Source organism: Leuciscus leuciscus (assembly GCF_965113295.1).
Source record: "Leuciscus leuciscus genome assembly, chromosome: 12".
In the NCBI taxonomy this organism is placed as follows: Eukaryota; Metazoa; Chordata; class Actinopteri; order Cypriniformes; family Leuciscidae; genus Leuciscus; species Leuciscus leuciscus.
This window is the reverse complement of record NC_138736.1, coordinates 3738156-3763868: the sequence shown is the minus strand read 5'-3', so window position 1 is coordinate 3763868 and position 25713 is coordinate 3738156. Positions and strand designations below refer to the sequence as shown.

General features: G+C 38.0%; 1 protein-coding gene across 1 annotated transcript in view; it reads right to left on the bottom strand.

Annotated features, from left to right (window-relative positions):
- csmd3b (CUB and Sushi multiple domains 3b) overlaps positions 1 to 25713 on the bottom strand; it is a 466880-nt gene that overhangs the window by 163239 nt on the left and 277928 nt on the right. The window contains exons 14-22 of the mRNA XM_082185594.1: positions 23787 to 23969; positions 22476 to 22802; positions 20659 to 20853; positions 19754 to 19892; positions 18989 to 19176; positions 17943 to 18131; positions 16192 to 16308; positions 15334 to 15549; positions 13783 to 13971 (exon numbers count right to left, since the gene is read on the bottom strand). Coding sequence (XP_082041720.1) covers positions 13783 to 13971; positions 15334 to 15549; positions 16192 to 16308; positions 17943 to 18131; positions 18989 to 19176; positions 19754 to 19892; positions 20659 to 20853; positions 22476 to 22802; positions 23787 to 23969 — 1743 coding nt within the window. The remainder of the gene's footprint in view (positions 1 to 13782; positions 13972 to 15333; positions 15550 to 16191; positions 16309 to 17942; positions 18132 to 18988; positions 19177 to 19753; positions 19893 to 20658; positions 20854 to 22475; positions 22803 to 23786; positions 23970 to 25713) is intronic.

Genomic DNA, 25713 nt, shown 5'->3' with positions numbered 1-25713 from the left:
AAATCAAATCAAATAAGACATGCGTTGACTTCAAAGTATGTAGAGAGATACACAAGACATGCAGTTTGCAATTACAGTATGTTACTTCAGGAACTGAATGCAAGACCTTGCATCATCCATCTGATAACCACAAACCCGTTTAAGTGATGTCATTGATGTTTAAAAAATAAATAAATTTTATTGTATACAAAATGATAAGTTATTAATACATTACCATTCAAAAATCTGGGCATCTCTATGAAATTTTCTTTTTTGATACTTTTAATTCAGCAAGGATGCATTCAATTAAAAGTTACAAAGGATTTCTGTTTCTAACAAATGCTGTTCTTTTTGAGCTTTATATTCAAAGAATCCTAAAAAAACACACACTATATTGAGTAGCACAATTATTGAGAAATGATGCTGAAAATGGAGACCTTTCATCACAGAAAAAAAGTAGTCAAAATATTCCAAATATTCTAAAATATTTATTTATATAATATATATCTTTACAAACAAACACTAGCATCTGCAAGTATTACTCTCTTATACAAGATACCATTATAAACTATAATCAGCTGGTAAAAAATGAATGTAACATCTTCCCAAAAAAGATAAATGTGGTCATTCAGAAAAATGGTCTCATTTAAAGCGATTTAACGATGAATGAAGTGCATTGTGGAGCCTAACGCTAATCCCTATCCTTGTGTAGACTATAAACAAAGCATGCATCAATCAACCAAATGGTTTAAACGCAGTGTTTAAATGTATGCACACTAAACGGCTGCTGCAAACAAGTGTCGTACTGCTAATCCAGTGGAAAAAGACTCTCGCCTGTTGAATCGCTGTGTCTGATTTCTTTAAGCCCGTCGCCTGACGCCATAAAAGGCCAATCTGATAAGATCTGCTTCTGGTAAAAAGACAGCAGGCTTTGCTTTCTTTGGTGACAACATCATTTGTGAGGTGTACACAAAGGATTGGATGTGCTCACGTAAGCCACTGAAGCTCTTTCAATCTGTTTCTTCTAACTCAATCGCCGGACGAGAGTTCAGGCAACAGTCACTAGATACAAATGTCCGCCACTATCAGATATTGTTGTTTGGCTTGCGTTTATTGTCAGCCTGTGTACTGTCGTGCCTGACTCTTGTTTGGTTTGCTTGGAAACAGACGAAATTTGTCCAGAAGGCTCAGGGAGGCAGAAGTTGATGTTGCAGCCCATGGCCTTGTGGGAAATGACCGCCACAAGCTCCAATATTAAGATTCTGAAGTTACAAAAAGCAGAACACAAGGGTAAGGACGTGTGTCCACCAGCGCACATAATTGCACATAAAAGAGATGTTCTGTGGTGTTGTCGTTTGTTGTCGCTGTACAAGCAGAATGTGCCGGTTGGTCGGTGTGGTATTTGTCCCGCCCCTCCTCTACTGTGATTGGACGGCTGGTAAAATGTGAAAGTGATTCAAACATTTTCCAACTCTCGGTGACTAGTTAAAAATGCTGAGTGCTCAGTGTTCAGCATGAAATAGATGATCAGCTCCTCGTCACACTGCTGGCATTTTAAAAAACGCGGCACTCCCATTGAAAACAATCGGATAAATACACTAGCTTTGGGTAAACATGCTTTGGTGGACACAAAGCCTAAAAGAGCAAACTGAAACCTTCCTTAATTGGCTAACTAACTTTTGAGATGGATCTGATCATAGAGCATGATTACTGCCAATGAAATGAAACAAAACTTCAAAACTTTCAAATTTGTGCCACGCCCATATTTAGGGCACTGGGCAATGAAGTTAAAAAATATACTTTTGACTGAATATGAAACTCTATTTCTCTTGTGAAATGTGAGAAATCTTCCATAGACTATAAAGTAGCCTACTTTTAAAGTATATGTATTTTTAATGATTTTGTTACCTTATTTGAACTAATTAGCAAACTAAGTAAATGTAATTTAAAAATGATTTCTGGTAGGCTACCTTGCAACCCTTGCTATCACAATACAAATAGAAAAAAGAAAAAAAGATTGGTCACACATGAGAAAGCAATCCATTCCCCAAAGAAAAAAACCTTTAGAAAGAAAAAGTTATTTTTATTTTGACAGCCAACTGAATAAAATAAGCTAAAATCACCGCCAAGATAAGAAACATGAGGACATCTAATCGCACATCTAATTGTAAAAATATTTCAAGCAAAATTGAAGGAAATATTTATAAACCAAATATGATTTTCATGATGATTAAATCATCATAATCATTAATCACAAAATATGACTTTAATTTGAACTACAAGTGCTAAATTAAAGGTTAGTGAAGCTGTGCAAACTGAGAAAAAAATAATGAATTATGGAAAGCTGTATTCACATGCATTTGCATTACTATTAAATCTGAAGCCACTAGCCTTGAAATCCACATGCCTGATAAACCCAGCTGTAAACCTCTTCAATAGAACATGCCTTTAAACCTTCACAAAACCTCACACACACACATCCTCAGCAGGGGCTTTGCAATATAAGGCTGATATGATGAAAGGCAAAGTAAAAGCCCTAGTAAATCATAACCTGTATTTCCATCCAGCATGTCATCTGGCACAATAACATAATGAACTCATTGATATAGCTCAGTGCCTACTGAGAGGCAATTTTGCTACCATTTCTTTCACTAGATAGAGGTGAGCGGACCGCCTCAAGTGGAAGACGGTATTCAAACTCATCTGTGCATTTACAATCATCGAAGCATCATGGGGTTGAACATTGCTTAATTCCCTTTTTAATTTGGCTGTGTAGATGCTAGACAACTCAAGACGGCCAGTCTAAGAAATGGTTTTCACAGCAAATTATCCATTAGTACAGGGTTCAGCAAAACCACGTTTCACTTTTCACTTTCTTCCCTTGAGACAGGGTTGCTTTCTAGCTTAATCCTTGGAGTAAACAGTAAAAAAACAGGTGGAAAGTGACTAGACGTTCCATCAGGGGACTTCGATGCTTACTACTCTCTTGTAAACACGGGAAACAAGGATACATGTGAAATTGGAGTGTTTGGGGAAAAACAAATCAATTTGAAATGCAGCAGCAACGCAGGCGAAACATTGCTGAAATTGCTTTATGATGGAATATGACCTTCTGAACCACAGGAAACAAAACTGAAGGGAAACCAAAACTGATGAATCTGCAATGCAGTGTTTGTGTGGGTCAGAAGCTCGAACCTCTCTGACAGATAATCAGGTAAACTGAATTCTGAAGCGCAATTTAAATTCCAAACACATCACAGCTGTTCACACACCATTTAGGAGGTTTGCCTCTGTGTGTGTCTTTAGAGCGAGTTGAAAGGGCTGATATAATCACACATACTCAAACACACACACACACACACACACACACACACACACACACACACACACACACACACACACACACACCGAATACATACTCGTGTTTCTCACATTTTTCTAAGGTGGACTTATTACGTAGCAAGGTCACACCACAGCACAAACAGGAGTGGCACTTTTTATCTTCTTATGCAAATGGTGGAGAGAACAATAGACGGACGGACAGATGGATGGATGGATGGATGGACAGAAAGAACGATAGAAAGGCAGACAGATAGACTGATAATCAGACAGACAGACAGACAGACAGACAGACAGAGAGACAGACAGACAGACAGACAGATAGATGGATAGATGGATGGATGGATGGACAGACAGACAGACAGAAAGAACAATAGAAAGGCAGACAGATAGACTGATAATCAGACAGACTGATGGACAGATATATGGATGGATGGAGGGAGGGATGGATGGATGGATGGACGGATAGGTGGATGGATGGATGGATGAATGGATGGATAGATAGATAGATAGATAGATAGATAGATAGATAGATAGATAGATAGACAGATAGATAGATAGATAGATAGATAGATAGATGGATGGATGGATGATGGATGGATGGACAGACAGAAAGAACGGTAGAAAGGCGGACAGATAGACTGATAATCAGACAGATAGATGGATGGATGGATGGATGGATGGATGGATGGATGGATGGATGGATGGATGGATGGATGGATGGATGGATGGATGGATGGATGGATGGATGGATGGATGGATGGATGGATGGATGGATGGATGGATGGATGGATGGATGGATGGATAGATAGATAGATAGATAGATAGATAGATAGATAGATCTTGTCATCCATTCTTTCCTCATTATTCCTCTTATTGTCCGTACGGAGCTCTAGAATGGATTAAGCTGGCAGAGACATTTTTATCCCTATGATAATCAGTGGAAATCCCTTTGTTATCCTTTTACTCCTAAATTAAAAGCAAACTGCTTAATGCGGCACGAGATGAGATTTTGCCATTCTAAACCCCTCAGGGAGCCCGACACAAAAGGGATGTCACAGCCACCCAATCCCGCCAGCAGATTACAGAATATTAAAGGAAGCAATATTGACATTTTCCATAAGCATGATAGGCCTAAAGTTCACTCTAACTGCAGTGTAACCCAATTATCCTGATTAGAGGAGAGCTGTGTTCTCTGTGGACGGCAGAGAGAGAGGAAGAGGACGAGGAAGAGGCTGTTGTTGAACAGACAAAAGAGAGAGGGAGGAGATAGACAACTGACACTGAAAGACATGGTAAGAAAGTTAAAAACCCTGCTTGTGAAGCTTCAGGAAGACATCAATATAAAGCAGACTGCAGTTTGTTCAGAGTTTGTTGTCTGCAACATCATTCCCAAACCACTCATTGATTGTTTGTTTCCTGCTGAATAGTCTTGAATAGTCCTGCTGTTCTCAGTCTCAAGAGTATATGAACAATTTCATGTTCTCCATAACAAGATGTAGACCATTTTTTATATATCAAATACAGTATTTCCTTTCTTTCAATATTTCTGCTGTACCACTTTATGAAACATGTTTCAAATATTTCAAACAATTCAGACTTTTGAAACCCTTTGTATCTATCAGGCTTCTGAATTCACACATCAAACGTGATAATTATCAATTGAATAATACATGTCTTTGCTAAATAAACAAACTAATTTAAAGGGTAACTCTCGTCAAAATGCAACCTAGGCTGTTTTTGTTAATCTACTCGAGGCAAAATTATGTTTTAAAGCATAATTAGAATGGAAACGCCACTTTTAAGTTTGACCATATTTTCGTTTTCGGTCAAATTGCCTTGTGAATGGGAGTGAATGGGGCTCTTCTATGATAGCATCAAAAATCACTATTTTTAAAACACTAAGAAGGCTCGACACAACATGAAACTGTGCTGGAAGTATCACCAGGGGCTCTACACATGAACTCCAGCATTGAGAACATTGTTTGTGTACACAGAGTTTACTAAAAAGAAAGATTTTGAACAACTCACTGTGTTTCCGTCCGCCGCCATTTTGACAGTCAAAAATAGTCGATCTCCGAATGTGAATGAACTGACTCTGAATTTTAGTATTGCTTCTTCAATGAGGATCCTTTTTCAAATACAAGGTCAATATTGATTTTCACTAACGACAAAACAACAAATTATCCGTGAATTTATATTGAACTAAGCTTTAGGAGCTTTCCATCTTTACTCTCCTCCCTGTTACGGAGATCGACTATTTTTGACTGTCAAAATGCCGGCGGACGGAAACACAGTGAGTTGTTCAAAATCTTTCTTTTTAGTAAACTCTGTGTACACAAACAATGTTCTCAATGCTGGAGTTCATGTGTAGAGCCCCTGGTGATACTTCCAGCACAGTTTCATGTTGTGTCGAGCCTTCTTAGTGTTTTAAAAATAGTGATTTTTGATGCTATCATAGAAGAGCCCCAATCACTCCCATTCACAAGGCAATTTGACCCAAAACGAAAATACGGTCAAACTTAAAAGTGGCGTTTCCATTCTAATTATGCTTTTAACTATGCTAGTTTTTTTATGATGCTAATAATGAAAGTTTGCCTCGAGTAGATTAACAAAAAGAGCCTAGGTTGCATTTTGGCGAGAGTTACCCTTTAAGGCCTGGTAGGGAATATACATGGCTAGTCAACTGCATAGTAAGCATCGTGTTTTGTCCTACAGATGTGCAATTTGTGCAAGATTTAGGAGTTTCTTTCCATCAGAAATATAAGCTTTTCTCTAGACAAAATGCAGCTGCTTTTATCTCTTTTAACACACATTGTCTTTTGAATATTTTAAGAAAACCTTGCCTCAATACACACTCTTTGCAAAACACACAGAGATGAATTATAGATAACATTAAGAATGAATGATACGTTTCGAGTTTGGATATGTAAGAGCGTCTTCAATCACCCATTTGGGGAATAAATATACATTAATATCACCGTTAGCACCGTATTCTATTAAGGCAAAACTTTTTCACATGTGAGATGGAACAAGATGTTGAAGTCCATTTCCAAATGAGAAACTCCAGCAGTGTTTAATCATGAGGATTCGGTTAATGTCTCTCCCTGGCATTTGCAATAGAAGCACTGAAGCCGAATGCATTAAAAATGTACAAGACGTGCCCTGTAAGATATAGCTTGCAACAAAGAAGCCTTAAAAATACAGTTTTAATATCTATGCTAATGATAAAGCCTTCCTCTACAGCGAAAAAGAGACGAACAAATGGTGGAAAACGAGGCGGTCGTGAAAGTTTTGCTAGCTAGATCGACGGGGATCAACATATTGAACAGTTTTTTACAGCTGCAATTAAAGTTTAGAATACATTATGAATCGCGGATGATATGAGGGATGGTTTCGCATGAATAATTGATTTAGACGATTATACATTCATAAAGCATGTCATCATATACTGGGGGTCATGTGACTGGGCCACAACTCCCCTCAGAACTTGATTTCTCAATCTGTGCCTTTGGCTGTGATGAATATGTACCAGCATGTAAATCAGCAATCTGACACAATCTAGACTAGAGTTTCCTTTTTATGAGGTAAACGGTGTGTTTGGGTTGAGCTACTCAGGACAGTATTTTGCAATGTGTGTTCATAATAAAGTACTACATAAAACTATAGAATAATAGAGGCACTGAGACTTTTTCCCACCCATTTCACTAGCACATGTTATGCCCAGATCCATCATCAAACCCCACACATATGGCCCATCTGCCATCATAGAGTCTCATCCAACATCAGCCATAACCAATGTCTGTCCATTTCAGCCATAACATCACAACCCACCTTACTGCATATGACATAGTCCTAATTTTGAATAAGTCATTATAATCTTCATAGAACTTTAAAACAAAGAATTAAGCCCTATTCGGACGGTAATTGTTTCTCATGTGGACGTCTGTAAAAATACATTTGCATGGCACCTCAGTGATGAAACCCATGCATTCGGATGGCGATTTATTCACAGTGAAGGAGCGAGTTTTGTGATCCCACGAACCCGGGAACTCGCTGTTCACGTTGCATGATTAAATAAAATGTCATAAGCTTGGAATAATAAATACTTAATTTAATAATAGGAAAATAATGTCCTTGTTTAATTATTTAAATCTCTTGTTTAAAAATAGGAAGCTTGACACGATATTCTCTCAAAATGATGGATGTCATTTAAAAAATATGGAAATTAGCGGAAATAAGTTAATGCAGCCTCTTATTTACATGAGGTGAACATAAAGCTGACTGGTTTATATTTTTAATATATAATCCGCTTCGCGTCGGGGTCCTGATCAGCCTGTCGGGGTTTTATTCGCTATTACAACCGCCTTTACGTATATAATTGTATATAATACATCATTTAAAGGGATACTCCACTTTTTTTGGAAATAGGCTCATTTTACAACTCCCCCAGAGTTAAACAGTTGAGTCTTACCGTTTTTGAATCCATTCAGCCGATCTCCGGGTCTGGCGGTACCACTTTTAGCATAGCTTAGCATAGATCATTAAATCGGACAGGACCATTAGCATCTCTCTCAAAAATAGAGTTTCGATATTTTTCCTATTTAAAACTTGACTCTTCTGTAGTTACATCGTGTACTAAGACCGACGGAAAATGTAAAGTTGCGATTTTCTAGGCTGACATGGCTAGGAACTATACTCTCATTCCTGCGTAATAATCAAGAAACTTTGCTGCCGTACCATGAGTCCAGCAGGCGTAATGATATGACGCAGCGCCTGAAAATAGTCCCCAGCTCCGTAACTTCCAACGTGACCGGGACTAAGTTTGTCTAACCTATTAGACCTATTATCAGGCGCTGCATCATATCATTACGCCTGCTGGACTCATGGTACGGCAGCAAAGTTTCTTGATTATTACGCAGGAATGAGAGTATAGTTCCTAGCCATATCGGCCTAGAAATTCACAACTTTTCATTTTCCGTTGGTCTTAGTACACGATGTAACTACAGAAGAGTCAAGTTTTAAATAGGAAAAATATCGAAACTCTTTGGTCATTTTTTTGAGAGAGATGCTAATGGTCCTGTCCGATTCAATGATCTATGCTAAGCTATGCTAAAAGTGGTACCGCCAGACCCGGAGATCGGCTGAATGGATTCGAAAACGGTAAGACTCAACTGTTCCTTTAAAATTGTATTGCTTATATTGCTGCCACAATAATGGTTTGATTGAACTGATTGAACCGTTTGAAATGTTTACGTGCTTTGTTTCTCTTTCTCCTTTTTGTTCTTAACAGTTCCCATCCGCTGAGGTGGAGTGGTGATAAAATATTGTTCTTTTGAATAATTTCCAGCATTTCAGTAATAAAAGTGTACATCTTTGAAGCGCAACAGTTGTCGTATGGTGCTCTGCGGTGGTCAAAAAGGTTTTAAACAGTGAATTTTGAAGTGATCTCTTCTTGTAAACTCAGTGATATGGATTCGGACGGCATTTCAATTACCACACGACCTTGGTGTGGGATTTTTACGTGGGTTGTGGAAGGAAAACACTGACATTCTGGATTCGGATGGCAATAAAATCACCTACTAGCCACTGTAAACGTTGAAAATACTTTACGACCCCCATGAGAAACAATTACCATCCAAATAAGACTCTTAGAAGAAAAGGTTTTATATTAAAGCTCAAAGGGTTCTGCCAGGCGCTTCATACACAGAACCTTTCATGTTAATTTTAAGTTATTTTAAATATTATAAATTATTTATTTATTATTATTATTTTAACGAATTAAACAGCTCGTAAACATATAGAAAACCTGAAATAACCTGTTAAACATGAAAGTATATGCAACCATTTAAGACATTTCTCCTTATATAGAACGTTTTTGACATAAAGTGTTCTTTAAAATTGAGTCGAGAACCCTAGAGTTCTATACAGAACCCAACTGAACCTTTTTTTCTAAGAGTGTAGGACATACAAGACCATATGACTGGGTTACTTAAGTACCAAGTCTTTGTCAAGCAACTATCTTGAATTGGCAAAAAAAAAAAATTTATATCCCAAAAAAAAAAAAATTTAATACAATTTTTTTTTATTTCAGAACTAATAGTTTTCAACAACAAAAAAGAACACTGGTAAAACATCATTTTATAACATGATAAAATATATGCAATATTTTTTTTATTTTTTTTTGCATAACGATACAAATAACTAACTAAATACATTTCCAATTACACAGCTAATTTTGAATCACTATCATTTATTTATTTATTTATTTATTTGGTAGCAAATGGTGCAGTTATAACATCTATCAACAGGAACTGATAAAATCTTGAACCTTCGGATCCTCTCAAGGTTTCCTCCACATGTATGTGTTTTTCCTCATCAGTGTTTGTAAGGCAACATTCTTAGTAAAGCTTCTTTGAAACTAATTGTATTGTGAAAAAGCTCTATACAATACATTTGAGGACTTCAGCCTTGACAGAACTGTGTTTCCATTATGACTTTGATTGAAATGTGGCCTTTGTGGGCAGATTCCCATTCTTCAGACCACAGCCTGAGTTTATACCAAATTACTGATATATCTTCATGTTTCAAAACATCTTGACCGCCGGCAAATGAATACCTGTCACAAACCTAATCTATTCAATTCTTGACTATAAAACTGTTCAAGGTAATTCCAAGGTGCTTAACATCTCAAACTTCATTTATCACAGTTTAATCTCAACAATACAAAAGCCGTACCTTGTCTTGCAGAATATGTGTTAACGCTCAAGTTAAAAGATTAACTTCACGTTAGCAGAAAGTGAGTCAGAGAAGATGCCCTGTGGTCTCAGAATGAGAAAAAGCATAACATGTGATCAGATAATGTAATTCTCATTGCAACCCATTGAACAGACTTGTCTCAACTCACAAACGTCACGTATGATTAATAGCACTATAAGAGAAAGATCGGATGCTGCAGGAGACTTTACCAGCGCAAAGATTCATCTTGAGGAACAGATTAAAAAAGATGAGGAGGAAAATAGCTGGCTCACTCTCTATGGTTCTGCATTGGCTTCAACATATGTCTCCTTGAACAGAACTGTGAGATTACTGCTTAAAATAAACTAATTGGAGAAACTTTAACAAGTTTAAAGCTAAAGCATGTAATTCCTGTGCCACAAATGCAATTGCAAAAATAAATGAACAGGTTTCCCGAACACTCTCCTCGTCGGTCATTGGTCGGGCCAAATAGATAGTTCCACCCATTGGTCAGAGGGAGTTTGCTTTATGTCTATGTCATGTCTAACACACTTGCTTATTCTAACCCCTTGGCCCTAATTGTTTCCTAGAAAGCCCATTTGTCTTTATTTTATATAAAAAAAGAAATGTTTTTCTTTTGCAATGTAAAATCGATAGTTGTGATGGATAGGAGGGAAAGCTGAGGCCGGTGTTACTGTCAAGTGATTTTGATGAATACACTGCCTTTGTCTTCCTCCCCTCAAGTGGAAGGTATGGGTTTTAATCCAAAACTAAAAACACCTTCAGGTGTTACAGTCACTGCTGTCGCTCTGTTACAATCTCAAGAACCAGTAACCTGTGGCGGTTCCAGCTTATCTGGCACCCCAGGACAATTTCCTGCAGAATAGATACATGATACCAGCTGTGCTTTCTCGCTCTCTCATGAATCACATGTGTAACAGTATAATGGATCCGTGCGTCAGGCCTTAAAGGGATGGTTCGGAGTAATTTCAACTAGGGTCCTTTGCACCATGACCTCGAGCCAAACACCCCCCAGAAGCTTTTTATCCCTTGGTTGAACATTATTAAAGTTAGAGATTATTTAGAGAAACCAGCCGGATGGTTTAGTGCAGGCGCTAATGGATCCAAGGTTGTATCTCGTAAGTTACCCCACTAATCATGGCCGGAATGGTACCAAACTTCTACAGTAGTACAAATAGGTTCTGTACTCATAAAACGAGGCATTGGAAAGTTTGTAAGTACATCAGGAGTTTATTTAAAGAACACTTGCCTGATGGCTAATGCTACTGCTAACCTGGACGTCGACGTCACTTCCGTGATTTGGGAAAAGCCTGTAAAAGTCCATAGCAAAACTCACAAGTGTAAGGGAAAAGTGGAAAACTTTTCCGAAGTGTTGGCAACTTAGTGTTAACTAATAATTGTTGCAAACTGGCACTACCAACAAAATATTAGTGCATTCCTGGAACTGGGCGTCGTTACACTACATCCTTATGCATCGCTTTCTGACAGGACTTTTACGGGCTTTTCCCAAATCACGGAAGTGACCTCGACGTCCGGGTTAGCGGTAGCATTAGCCGTCAGGCAAGTGTTATTTAAATAAACTCCTGATGTACTTACAAACTTTCCAATGCCTTGTTTTATGGGTACAGAACCTATTTGTACTACTGTAGAAGTTTGGTACCATTCCGGGCATTATTAGTGGGGTAATTTAAGAGATACAACCTTGGATCCATTAGCGCCTGCACTAAACCATTCGGCTGATATCTCTAAATAAGCTCTAACTTTAATAATGTTCGACCAAGGGGAAAAAAGCTTCTGGGGGGTGTTTGGCTCGAGGTCATGGTACAAATGACCCTAGGTTGAAATGACTCTGAACCATCCCTTTAAAGTGACAGCAGGTATATAAGGCAAATTATGATATAATATAAAAAATATCTATACGGCAGTTTTCCCCCATGGTATTAATGTCAAAATTGTGGCCTGTTAAAATGCTGAGTGGCTAGTAACTTTGGAAAACAGTGGCTATTGAGCAAAAAAAGTTAATGTCAAACCCTGGATAACTATATATATATTTTTAAAACATTGTTATTGTGAATCATTTTGGCCACTATAATCACCTAGTGAAAATATGATATTGTGACAGTCCTAACGGATGTGAAAATGTGACGCGTGCAAATGAGCTTAAAAAAAATTGCAATTGCGCAAACCATCATTCCCGATTTGTTTGTGTAGGCATCTGGCAATGTCACCCACACTTAAATCCGACAACTGGATGTAACCTTGTTCGGATGTGATCCTTGATTTCCAGAACTGATTTGTTTTACCTAAAGAGAATATTGTGCGGACACAACCTCATGGTTGAGTTTAGAATAAATATAAATAAATAAATCCGAAGACAAACAGCCATGATAAATGCATTTATTATTTTTTTCAATTAATGTGAAAAATGGCCGGTGACCCCTCATGACCAGAGAAAAGTGAAGCGACACTAGCAAAAGTTCTCCATTATTATAATTGCTATTTTGTTTATGCCCCTGTCTTGTGACATGCACGGCTAACTTACAATTGATGCCGCTTCAGCCCACTCCGTCTACGTCTGATGAATGCTTTATTGCCGAGGAGTCACTTACTGACAACGGTGAGCAAGATACACTGAGAGATACAATCAAGAAACACTGAAACATGACAATAGTGCTACTAAATCACTTCAGATGCTCTCGGCAGTATAGCCAGCCAAGCTGAATTGTGAAAGCAACTGTGAAGGAAGTTTGGCGTGCAAATATGCTTCTGTCCTGGAGTTTATTAGCTCTGGGAACCAAAATGGAAACATGACCCCTCTTGCACGGTAACACGATGACCCTTTGTGTTTCCAGGGAAGCAGCAGGAACCAATTACTCTATCGTAATCAGGCTCGACTTCGAGCCAAGCAAAGAAAGTGACCGTGGCCATATTGGAGTAAACTGATGAAAACTCATGTCATCACTTCATGTCAATCTGTATGACTTTCTTCGAAAATTTTGTTTTTTTTATTGTGACGGCCTCACACCGTGTCCTGACCAGATGCTAATGCGATTCCAGCGATGAATAGTTTGTCTGTCCACACCAGACGCGACTACGAGACCTGACAAAATCAATTAAAACTCACAGCCAATCAGAAGAGCGTATGGGCGGAGTCTCTCTGCACAAAATGGATGAGTACATCATCTAATTAATAAATATTACACCATTTTAACATTATTAAAAATACATACTGAGTGACTAATTTATTTTCAAGATCTGAGACGTTCCAGACGGCTGGTTTGAATAAAAACTCTGATTAACATGGAAAAGATGCCTTTTATTGCATGTTGCGTCGTCTTGTCACGTCTGGTCAGGACACGGTGTTTGGCCTTATTTTTGCATTATATTGGAAAGAATGGCCAAGATATTCTGTAAAAATTCATCTTTCGTTTTCCAAGAAAGAACATACAAGTTCATACAAGTCTGAATCGATTCGAGGTTGAGTAGATAACGAATTTTTAGGAGAACTGTCCCTTTAAACCACTCATTGTTTGAACCCCTCTGATTTATCCTCTGTAAAAGCAGGTTCATCATCGGGCTGACAGTCAAAGTGAAAACGTCAGCATAATCTTTCTTTCGAATCAGCAATATGTCCATGTGGAGCGCCATTTGGTAGTGAATCAAGAGAATAAAAGTTTAAATGAATGAAAACAGCTGACAACGTACCAACACACCTTGGCAGAGGTGCGCTCCACATGCGCCGACCCCCTCCCAGGCAAATGATTTCTGGCGCTCCCTCCAGCCGGTAGCCCATGTTACACGAGAAGGTGAGAGTATCTCCGATACCAAAGCTGTAACCGTTACGCCGCCCAAAATCAGGCACTCCTGGATCCTCACATGGCTCCAGGTTGTATTCTGAGAGAAACAGAATTTGAAAGAATTTTATAATTTGATGTAATATGTATTAGAAGTAAAGGTAACACTTTATTTTACAGTGTCCTTGTTACATATGTTACATGTACTTACCATAGTAATAACAGTAAATTATGCATCATTACATGCAACTGACCCTCAACCAAATCCTAATTCTACCCTAACCCTATAGTAAGTACATGTAGTTGCTTAATATTACTCAGTACTTAAATATATAATTACACTGTAACAATGACACCTTAAATAAAGTGTATAATGAACTTGAAAATACAATTTTTTTTTTTTTTTTACACTTTATTTTAAGGTGACATAGTTACATTATACTTACTCAAATAAGTAGTGGGTTAGTTGTAATTATGCATTATTTACTGTTATTACTATAGTAAGTACATGTAGTAACTACATGTGAAATTAAATTAAAGTGTTACATTATTTCTTGTTTATATCCTGATTATAGCTCTATTTTTTTAAATACATTTGAATTCATCTTTTTTTGTTTAAATTTTTGTTAAATTCACCATTGGCATTTCTATCAAAGATATTAAAATATTCTGACAAAGTATAAGAAGATGTAATGAAAATGTATCTTATTCAGAAAAATAAATAAAATACTTGATGCCAGGGTTATAATCGGTAACTAAAACTATTAAAAACATTTATGTTCATTGAAAAAAAGCCGAAATAAAATAAAATATAAATATTAGTTGACATTTTTTTAACTTGATGCCAGGGTTATAATCGGTAACTAAAACTATTAAAAACATTTATGTTCATTGAAAAAAAGCCGAAATAAAATAAAATATAAATATTAGTTGACATTTTTTTAACTAAACGAAAAAATTTAAATGTTGCCTTGTAATAAACCACATTTTTTAAATGATTAAGTAGAAATAAAAATCAAAACTAAATAAATTAAACCTAAATAGCAACATAAAAAACGAATAAAACGACAAAAGCACGTAACATTCAGATAAATTTAACTAAAATTAACATAAAATATTACATATTTGACTCTCAGTGTTACTTTCATTAAAAATAAAAAAGTATTTAAAAACCTAAAAAGTTAATTAAGGTTTAATAAATGTTTTAATGTGCCTATAAACAATGGTTTTAATGGGGCATGCTCAGATACGAAAATGTATTTTATTCAGAAGAATAAAGCAAGAATAAAGCTCACCCGAGATAAAATAAATAAATAAATAAATAGAGCCGCCACGGTCCAAATTAAAAACTAAAATAACACTGCTTGAAGCACAATCACAATAACTCGACACCGTCACAGGGTATACAACACAAGGACTCAACTACTGTCCCAGCGGCCCTGTTCCCCAGGACGCTCCTCACCTGAAAATGTGATATTGAAACCTTCGTAGGAGATGGAGAAGTCAGATATGAAGCGGAGCTGGGCCTTGAAGTTGCCATAGAGTCCTGCATTGATGGGCGAGGGCAGTTCTGCGCCTGTGAGGCGGGCGAGTGGCTGAACAAAACTCCTGTTCTCAGTGATGAGCAGATAGTCATGATGATCCTCCAGGTGGAAGGTGTTAAAGGTGAACTGAACACCTATTGGGGAAACAAAAAACCAATGCACAAATGAAGCATGGTTCAAGTTTCTGGTCAACTTCTGACGGTCCGGTGGAGATTGGAGTAGGAAGAAAATGGACAAAAAAGAGAGAAGAGTAAAAGGAATGATCCAGAATTTGAGGTCAAGCTCATTATACAAGGCAAGGGGGTCCCACTAAGGGTATATCTTACTCGTGAGAATGGAGGCCCATTCATTAAAACTTTTTCTCAGGCCCTGCAAATTTAAGCAACAGCCCTTGACTGAGGTCACGTACTGTAGAACAAAGACAATTTTGATACTGACCCTTTTTTGTCAGAAAGAGAAAAGTGTATTTTTAGTCCTAACTGATCTGTCCACTAAACATAATGGCCTTCAAAACTGATATGCATTAGCAGCCATGGGAAATTAAAATTCAGAGGAACTTTCATTATTCTGAACTCAAAGGTTGGATAATGATATTTGAGAGTAGGGCATGTACAAGAACCTAAATCTGTATTCATGACAGACGGTGGTCTCTCGGAGCTTGCTTTTCATCCTATCATCAGTTCATACTGTGTATTATTCTGGCATATTCAAATAAATGTTTGTATAAGTCGGTGGTAAACTGTAGGTGAGATAGAGCCTATCAGTAGTGGCTTTACCTTTGCCATGGCTGACCTCCACAGTCCAGGTGCAGTTCAGGGAGCTGGGATAGACCTCAGGGTATCCAGGAGAAAGGATGGTGCCTCCCGGTCCTCGAACATCACCCCCACAGAGTGCTTTAGGGCAGAGGGAGTGAAGTACTTACTTAAACAGACCTTTCACTTAAATTCAATAAATGCAAATGGAACTACACAACCATAAACGATTTCTTTCTTCGATCAGCTCGTATACTTGGCTTATCAGCTGACATGTCAAAATAACATCTGTATCTTGGTTCCTAGTGACTGAAACTCTGAAGCACTTGCATACACTACCGTTCAAGAGTTTAGAATCAGTATGGGAGAAACTAAAATGCAAATTTCCTTTTTTGTCGTCATGGTTACGGATTGCGTTGTGCACCTGTTTCTTGTTCAGTTTGTTTTCTCCTGTGTATTTAAGCCCTCAGTTTAATTCTTCTCCTTGTCCAGTATTATCTTTGTGCATATGCCAAAGCTGTTATGTTTGTTTACTCCTGCGACTCCTATTATTTGCATTATCTTCTTTGCTTTTGTTTATAAATAAAGCTATTTAGCGGCTTTCATATCCACCTCTCCATCTCCTCTTCTTTTGCCTGACCAGACATTACACAAATCAGCATATTAGAATGATTTCTGAAGGATCATGTGACACTGAAGACTGGAGTAATGATGCTGAAAATTCATCTTTGATCACAGGAATAAATTACAGTTATTTTCAAACTGTAATAATATTTCACAATATAAATTTTTTTAACTGTATTTTTGATCAAATAAATGCAGCCTTGATGAGCACAAGAGACTCAAAAACAAAAAAAAATCTAACCTAAATGTTTGAACGGGAGTGTATCTGTATCCATTACAATCCAGTGGGGTCCAAAAATCTGAGACCACAATTGGAAAGACCACTATTCTACTATTAAAACAAATTCAGTTCCTTCCATTAACAATTTGAGTGAAAAAAAACGGATCAAAATCTAAAATCGGACCTGAGAGATAGGGAGTCAAAACACCCCCTCTTTTTTTTTATTTTTTTTTATGATGCAACTCTATTCAATGTATAGTGTTCATGCCTTGCAGAGTTCTATCCATCCATAACAAAAATACACTCTTATTGGTCAGGAACTCTTCCTCATACTGCTCTATTTGGATCAATGTCCATGCACTTCTTTCTTAAACCCCGCCCGGTGCTCAGTGGAGGAGCATGTCCAGTCTCCACAGACAGCAGTGTAGGCAGGTGCATGCCTCTAATGTAAGCTGCATTTAGATCCCATGGAAGTGAGATGACTGCAGTAAAAAGTGCCTCTGGATGTCTAATCTGGTGAGCGCATCAGTTCCTATCAGCTAAAGCAGCCTTCACAGCAAATTGCCTCTCAGAGTCCTCCTCAGCGACGGGCTAATGGCCTTGCATTGAATCACATTGTTTCAGTTTAGCTGCCTTAGAGAAAGGAAAGCGAAAGAATGTAATCAAATAGCCGAAGGACAAGCAGCCTAAGAAGCTCTGACAGGGCAAGACACAGGTAACGTCTTTCATCCAGCGTTCATTGCCAGCACAAGCCTGCTGTTTAGCACTGTCCTGCTTTAGTAATACGGTCTATTAAACCCTCTTTGTCACCGACTCTGAACCTCTTTTATTCAAGATGTAAATTGACACGTCACCTTTTTTCTTTACAAAGGATTCGCAGTGCTTTTTTTTTATTTTATTTTTTTTACAACAAATGTCTCAGGAGACTAACCGTCACAGGTGGGTAGTGGGTGGCTCCACCAGTGGTTCTTTTCACAAACCAATGGCTCTTCGTGGCTGAGGCGATAGCCTGAGTCGCAGCCGAAAGACACGGTGGAGCCGATGGAGAAGTCCTGACCGTAACGAAGACCGTTGACTGGAATCCCTGGATCCAGGCAGGAGTAGGCATCTATTGTTACGCCTAGGAACAGTCAGGCATATGAAGTTTACAAAACAGCGTCATTTAAGAGCATTTTAATTAACCTTCGGCCCTATAATGGTGCTCTATAATAACAAGGTGTTAAAAGTGAAGAATGTAAGAGTTTTTATGTTAAAATACATTCTCTTAACCCAAATTATTGTTCATTGACTGCTATTAGTGTGCCATTAATGGGTTTATCTCCCTCAAAAGTGTAAGCATTGAGCCGCCCAAGCACCTTCAAAACATTGAGAGTCCGCTCAGATCTGTCAATCTCTTTCCAGCTCAACCAATAGAGTGAGTTTGGGGCGTGGACATGACTGACACGTTACACGGAAAAAGATACTCAGCTTCGGGAACAGGAATGCAAGACAAAATGTGCTGTGTTTAGACCTTAAAAAGATTAAACCAGTCTTCAAAGCGAATGGGGCATTGCGATGAAACGCGCTTCAGTTGAAGCTTCAATACTATACATCATAATCATGCAGCCGTTCAGAAAGACAAATGTAGCAGTTTATAATGTTCACTTTGATTTTCCTCAAACAGTTGTGGTGAAATTCATGCTTTGCTCTAGAAAGAGTCTTGGCTACTCAATTACTTACTCATGACACATAGCAACACAGCTAAAAGTATTCCTAATATGTTGGACGTTATATTGTAAGTCGCTTACTTTCTAACTGTTGAGACATCATGCCTTCACAAGCACCTGTATGAGTTGTGTTTGTGATTCCTAAGTTGGGGGAGGACTGGCGCGCAAAAGGGACGTTTGCAAGGTTGTTTGAAGATATTAAACTACGTACTTCACTTTTAACTTCCAAATAGCATGTTCTGAAACTGTGGAAAGTTTACTGTTCACTTACTTTCATACAGGATCTTGAAGCCACTGTTCGAGCGACTGTTATCAGTGGTGAAGAGCATGTACAGGTGGTTGGCGGTGCTGAACAGGAACTGAGGCACCTGGGTGCCGTTGAACGAGCCAATCAGAGGAGAGAGAAGATTGGGTCCATCGTGAAGCTCCAGCAAATCGCAATTCAACTCTGTCTGAAATCTGGTTGGAGAAATAGAGAATAATTAAATGTCTTTGCAGAGATTGATACAAGTGTACATTTTTGTACACTACTGTTTAAAAGTTTGGGGTGAGAATTTTTTTTATGTTTTTGAAAGAAGTCTCATCTGCTCAGCAAGGCTGAAATAATTTGAGAAAAAATACTGTAAAAACAGTAATATTGTGAAATATTATTATAATTTAAAATAACTGTTTTCAATATGACTGTATTTTAAAATGTAATTTATTTCTGCCAATTTTCAGCATCATTACTCCAGTCTTCAGTGTCACATGATCCTTCAGAAATCATTCTAATATGCTGATTTGCTGCTCAAGAAAATATTATATAATTATCAATGTTGAAAACAGCTGTGCTGGGTAATATGTTTGTGGAAACCATGACACATTTAATTTTTTATTTATTTGAAATTGAACATTTTTGTAAGCTTGTAAATGTCTTCACTGTCACTTTTGATCAATTTAGAGCATCCTTTTTAAATAAAATGACATTTTCCTCAGAATTTTCACTGAATCTGAATGTACCAAAGCAACAATATCTACTCAAATTAAAAAAGCATACTTCTCAAATGTGATTTTGATGGAGCGTCCCGGTTCAGCCTCTATGACCCACTCACAGTTGAGTGAGTCTTTGTAGTAGCCGGGCCATCCAGGAGATAAAATAATTCCACTAGGAGCTGAGAAGTGTCCTCCGCAGGGAGCTGTAGAAAGACCAGAGGCTTATTTCTATACAACCTCACTGTTTAAATATATATATATGCATGATCACATGTATCTATGAAGGCTTGTTTCCGCCATAGAATAAAACATTTTGAAAGATCATTTTTATCTCACAATTGAGAGTTTAAAGCACAATTCTGACTTTAAAAATTGCGAGATATAAACATAAAAAGAAAAAATTGCGAGTTTATTTCTCGTAATTGTGAGTTTGAATCTCACAATTCTGACTTTATAACATACAATTGCGACTTTACATCACACAATTCTGAGACAAAATTCTAAATTGTGAGATAAAAAGTCGCAATTACCTTTTTTATTTTTTATTCTGTGGCAGAAACAAGCTTCCATATGTATCTTTAATGAAGAAAGCAGAACTGATAAATAATAAAGACCAGTTGACTGTCCAATATACCCCACTTTACATATTTACAATCCCCCATAACCTACAGTAAGGTGTTACAGTGGCTAGTGGGCGACACCTTTAGTCTGTCACTCTATTCCTCTGACCATATGAGTAGAGTTACAGTGTAATTAGAAACATGCTGAGCGAAAAAGGAGGGATTGACAAGGATTTTAATGACAGATGACAGGCTGCTCACCACCACATGCCCTCTGGTTTACATGCCCTATTAACCCGCGTCTCTGTGACCCACAGGTGACTGTCTATTCCATTTAGAGTCACATAGAAAACCAGGCACAACTGTGCACTTATTCAGGACTCCAGTCCACTTCTGCCCTAATAAATACCTTCACACTTTGGGATGGGACCGCTCCACATCACCTTGCCACCGTTCAGCTCACAAGTGATGGTTTCTGCTCCCTGGGTCTTGATGAAGCCGTCCTCGCAGATGATGGAGATGGAGCTGCCCAGCTGGAAACTGTCTCCGAAGCGTCTGGCGTTCAGGGGGACTCCTGGATCCGGACACTCATTATGGCCAAATGCTGGAAGATTGAATGACATACGATAGTAATATGGTGTCAAGAACCGGCTTTCGCCATCATTTTATTTTTCAAAAAAGTATTTATGCCACTAACAATTTTATTTTTTATATAACTTTCACAACTGGAAGTTTAAAACGATGTTCTTGGGAAGTGGGAAGTTTGAAAGACACTCCATCTCAAGCGGTGCTCTTCAATTTAGCCTCCACTCAAAATTTGTGGTACTTTGTAGGACAGGTTTCCACTCCGGGCTCTGTTTATCAGTTTTACTGTTATTGAGCTTTCAGCTGTTTTTATCATAACTCTATGAAGCATATATGGAGGCCCAAAGGCGATTGGCCGAGAAAGCGGCTGTCTCCACAACGCCCTGAGTGTCTGATGGATGTCTAGTGACAGGAAAGGCCTACAAGAAGGACATGACGTTTGTCAGAATGAATACAGATTTAAAGGTGCTCCATCACGGCCCTGACAGCTCTAAACAGACAACAGTTAGGTGTCAGTCTGTTAAAGATCTCGATATTAACGTTCAGCATTAACGACTACTGTAGCGCACCTAATATGCATGCAAACTGATGTCCACTCTGAGGACTTTGATGGATTATCGTGACATTTCACATCTCCTTTAAAGAAGACCATCAAGAAGTCATTGTGTAAATTAAAGTCATGTATGTGCTAATGAGGGGCGGAAGGGAGATCTGGCGCACTGGCAGAAAGACGAAGAATAGGATAAGCATCTGACACGCCTGGTTGCTGTAAACAGACACCTTTTAGTTTGTAGTTTTCAGCACAAATGCAATCGATTTATATTTTACAGAACATTATTTCTTGCTCTCATTAAGTGTTAATCTCGTCAACAAAATTACTGATTGAAATGCATGTTAATATAGATTTTTTTTTTAAAACACAGCTTATGATATATATATATAATCAACCTGAATTCACCTTATATATACAGTATATATATACACACACACACACACACACACACACACACACACACACACACACACACACACACACACACACACACACACACACACACACACACACAGAGTATATAACATTTACAGGATATTTTGAAATATATTAAATGCATAAATATAAAACTAAATATAATATTAACTCAATATAAAGGATATTATATTATATTATATTATATTATATTATATTATATTATATTATATTATATTATATTATATTATATTATATTATATTATATTATATTATATTATAATAACATTTACAGGATATTTTCATGAAAAATATAACCCTTTGACTAAGTATTATTATTAGTCTAAAAAATTTTGACCAAATAACTAATTTATATTTTAACTATTTAGATTAAACAAAGGATATTTTTTAAATACAACTGTCTGAATATAACGGTTATTATCAAAAATAGAACTTCTCTCAATACGGTAAATCATAACTGTAAAAACTAATTATTCAAATAATATTATATCAATACCTGTTGAGAAAAAGCAGTACCTGCTATCAGTAAACTTTAAAACACAACACATGCTAAAAATGAACATTGCGTTGCAGAATTCATGCTTCATATATGCTCAACAAATGCTCCATGCAGACATAATGCAGATTAGAAACCATTGAGGAGGAGCACGCACTGGTGTAGGTGATGTTGAAACCTCTGCCTGACATGGAGTGGTCGGCCTGGAACTCCAGCCGGAGAATGTTGCTGTTGCTGGTGAGGTGTGACGGCACCTCTGCCCCAGTGAAGCGGCCCAGCACAGACGAGTCCAGCATCTCTCCATCCTTCACGGTCAGGATGTCGTATGGAGCCTCCAGGTCAAAGTCATTGAAGGCCAGGTGGATACGGCTGCCGGGCTCTGATAGGATCAGCCACACACAGTTAAGGTTGTTCCCATAGCCCTCTGGGTAATCCGGAGAAAGAACTGTGCCCATGGGAGCAGTGAAGTTTGAAAGACAGGGAACTGAAAGAAAGAATAGAGTAGAGTAGAGTAGAAAGCACCCGGCAACATATACATTTACATTTATGCATTTGGCAGACGCTTTTATCCAAAGCGACTTACATTGCATTTCAAGGTACACATTTACGTTCTTATCAATTCTTGCTTTCTCTGGGAATCGAACCCATGACCTTGGCGTTGCAAGCGCCAACGCTCTACTGTTTGAGCTACAGGAAAGTTGCATGCCGCATCATACATCAGTGTAATAACACAGCACTTAGCCATGTGTATGTGTTTCATATGCCATATGGAGACTGTCACTCTGCTGTTGATTACGTTCTGACAAACGGCATTTATTAGACAAATGGACTTCAGGCTATAAATAGAGCTGATCTTCCAATTAGACGTGGAGAAATTTCAGCGATGCATTCTTTTTTTATTTTTAAAGCAAAGAGCCTAGAGGTGAAGAATCAAAATATAGCAGATGTCACTGCAGCTGAGGAAGTCTCCCGGTTGGCTGTATATATAAGCCAATTATTTTAGTTGCCTCAGACATTTCTGTATTCATTTTGAAGAAAAGGCAAAGACAGGAAAAGTTAATAAAAATCCAGTTATATGAAAATTCTAATGGAACATGAACATTTGGCTGAAAAATCTTTAACGATGTGATTTCTGTGCCACTAGTGTCAAAAACAATGACTGTTTTCAAACTGGTTTCCTAAACTGGTCAGCTAACAGGTAGTCCCACCCCTTTGTTTAATGTGTTATTTTAATAGCACCTTAGAGAGGGAAAAAGTATTTTAACATAAAAGAAATACACATTTAAATTTTACGATGGTGCTGCTTGAAATAGAACAGATTTGAGGATAGAGTAAAAATAAACACTTCATTAAATTTACCATAATCGTCCTGATAAACGCGGTTGTTAGAGCAACGCACAAGGACAGGAAGAACATTCCCAAAACTATTGATCAGTTCGCAACATCCAGTGGCATTGACAGTACTCACAAATGCAGATGGGGATGTTGGCAGACCACTGGTTGTTGTTCTGACACGATATTGTTTTATCTCCAATGAGCTCAAATCCAAACTGGCACTCAAAGCGTAGCACGTTCCCATTCAAGAAGCCATCTCCTTCCCTCATTCCATACAGAGGGGTGCCTGGGTCCCCACAGCTCTCCTTGTCGATTTCTACAGAGAAAGGAGGCAAACATTAGTGATCGATAAACAACACATTCCCTCTCTCCACTGCTGTAGTTTGTTAAATAAGAAACTTTTCTTCTTTAACAAACTGCTTCATGCCCTGCTGAAAAAAAAACCTTAAACCATGGACACACCAGACTTATATATATGTGTATATTTATTTATTAAACATAAATACCACACTCTAAAAAATGCTGGGTTGTTTCACCCCAACTTTGGGTCAAATATGGACAAACCTAATGGCTGGTTACATTTTTAAATAAAATTTTTAACCCAACGTTTGGATTTGTGCATATTTGACCCAAAATTGTGTTAAAACAACCCAGCATTTTTTAGAGCGCACTATACAGAGCAATTTTGCTGCTTTGTAATTAAACCAGTTAGTGCATAACTTCGGCAGCTCTAAAACTGGCAATTATATAATGGAAAGTAATGGAAACTACTGAAAAGAGAGAAAATTTAAAGAAGTACAACTAAATACAACTATTTTAGCATCCACACCAGCACACAATAATGTTCTGTTAATTATTTTGTCGTCTTGCCACTTTAAATGCACAAGCTCTTTAAAGTGAGGTGGATTCTGATTGGCAGTCAATGTTTTTATCGTTTATCAGCTGGAAAAAATAGTTTTGAAAATTATTCCAATGATTTGATCATTATCATTATATCTGCTATTCTTCTAGTATACTTAGAATGACTTTTAAAGCTATCTCTTATTGTTCAGTTATCATCCTCGTGTCGACGGGTCTTTACCGTGACTTCAGTATTAATTTTCATTAACCAGGCTGGTCTGACTGCCATTTTGTTCACCAGTAAAATGCTAATCAGACAGCATGATCTTTCTGGTGCAGGCTGGTGGCCCAATGAAGTCTTGCTGGTTGAGCAAATGTCAATTCCTCTCCATATTAAAGTGGAAGATAAATCTACAGACTTCAAGCAAAACGACTCCAATCTGAGGAAGTGAGACAACTGGAACCAAAATGAACTGCACATTCATGGAGTGAATTCATGAGATGTTCTCCACTCAAGAGTAGTTGACCAGAACAGAATGCCACCAAAACTCTCTGTTCAGCCCAGATAAGCTCCAACACCTGGAGCCTTTAATGGTGGAGCCGGCCATGCAGGACGTTCCCACAGTGAGTACAGAAACCTAGTCTGGGAGGGGTCAGCTATACCTAGATAAGACCTTCCATCTGCATAGAATCGACTCAGTGGGCGGCGGCTCCTGAAATGGGCTATACATCTTCCCAGACACTTTGCACGGCCATGCACAAGTTGAACATGAACTCTGTTCCGACTGAGGATGCTTGAGGGTTTGCCAAAGGAAGGATTGGCGGGAGGGAAAAAAAACACCTAAATTTAATTTAAAATCAAATCAAAGTTTGAGAATGTAGGAGGGGGGATTTCTCCTGAGGTATAATGGAGGTCTTTGGCCAATGCTTGATGTATAGCATTAATTTCCGACATGACAGTCTCTTTATGACTACTACAATGCTTTACTCCGTTGGTCAATCGTGTGGGGTGGCTAGGGGAAGGTTAGGCCATATTTACTGCTTTGTATTTATGATGAGGCAAAAAATAGAGTACAAATTGTCTGTAGGAGCTGATGGCGTGTGAATAATTCTGGGCAGCACTAGACTTCGACGTGAGGTCAGCGTGTCAGATGCGAACCCCTACGCTTCTCCCGCGCCGCTTAATGTGATGGGTGTTCTGTGCGCTTGTAAACCTGAGG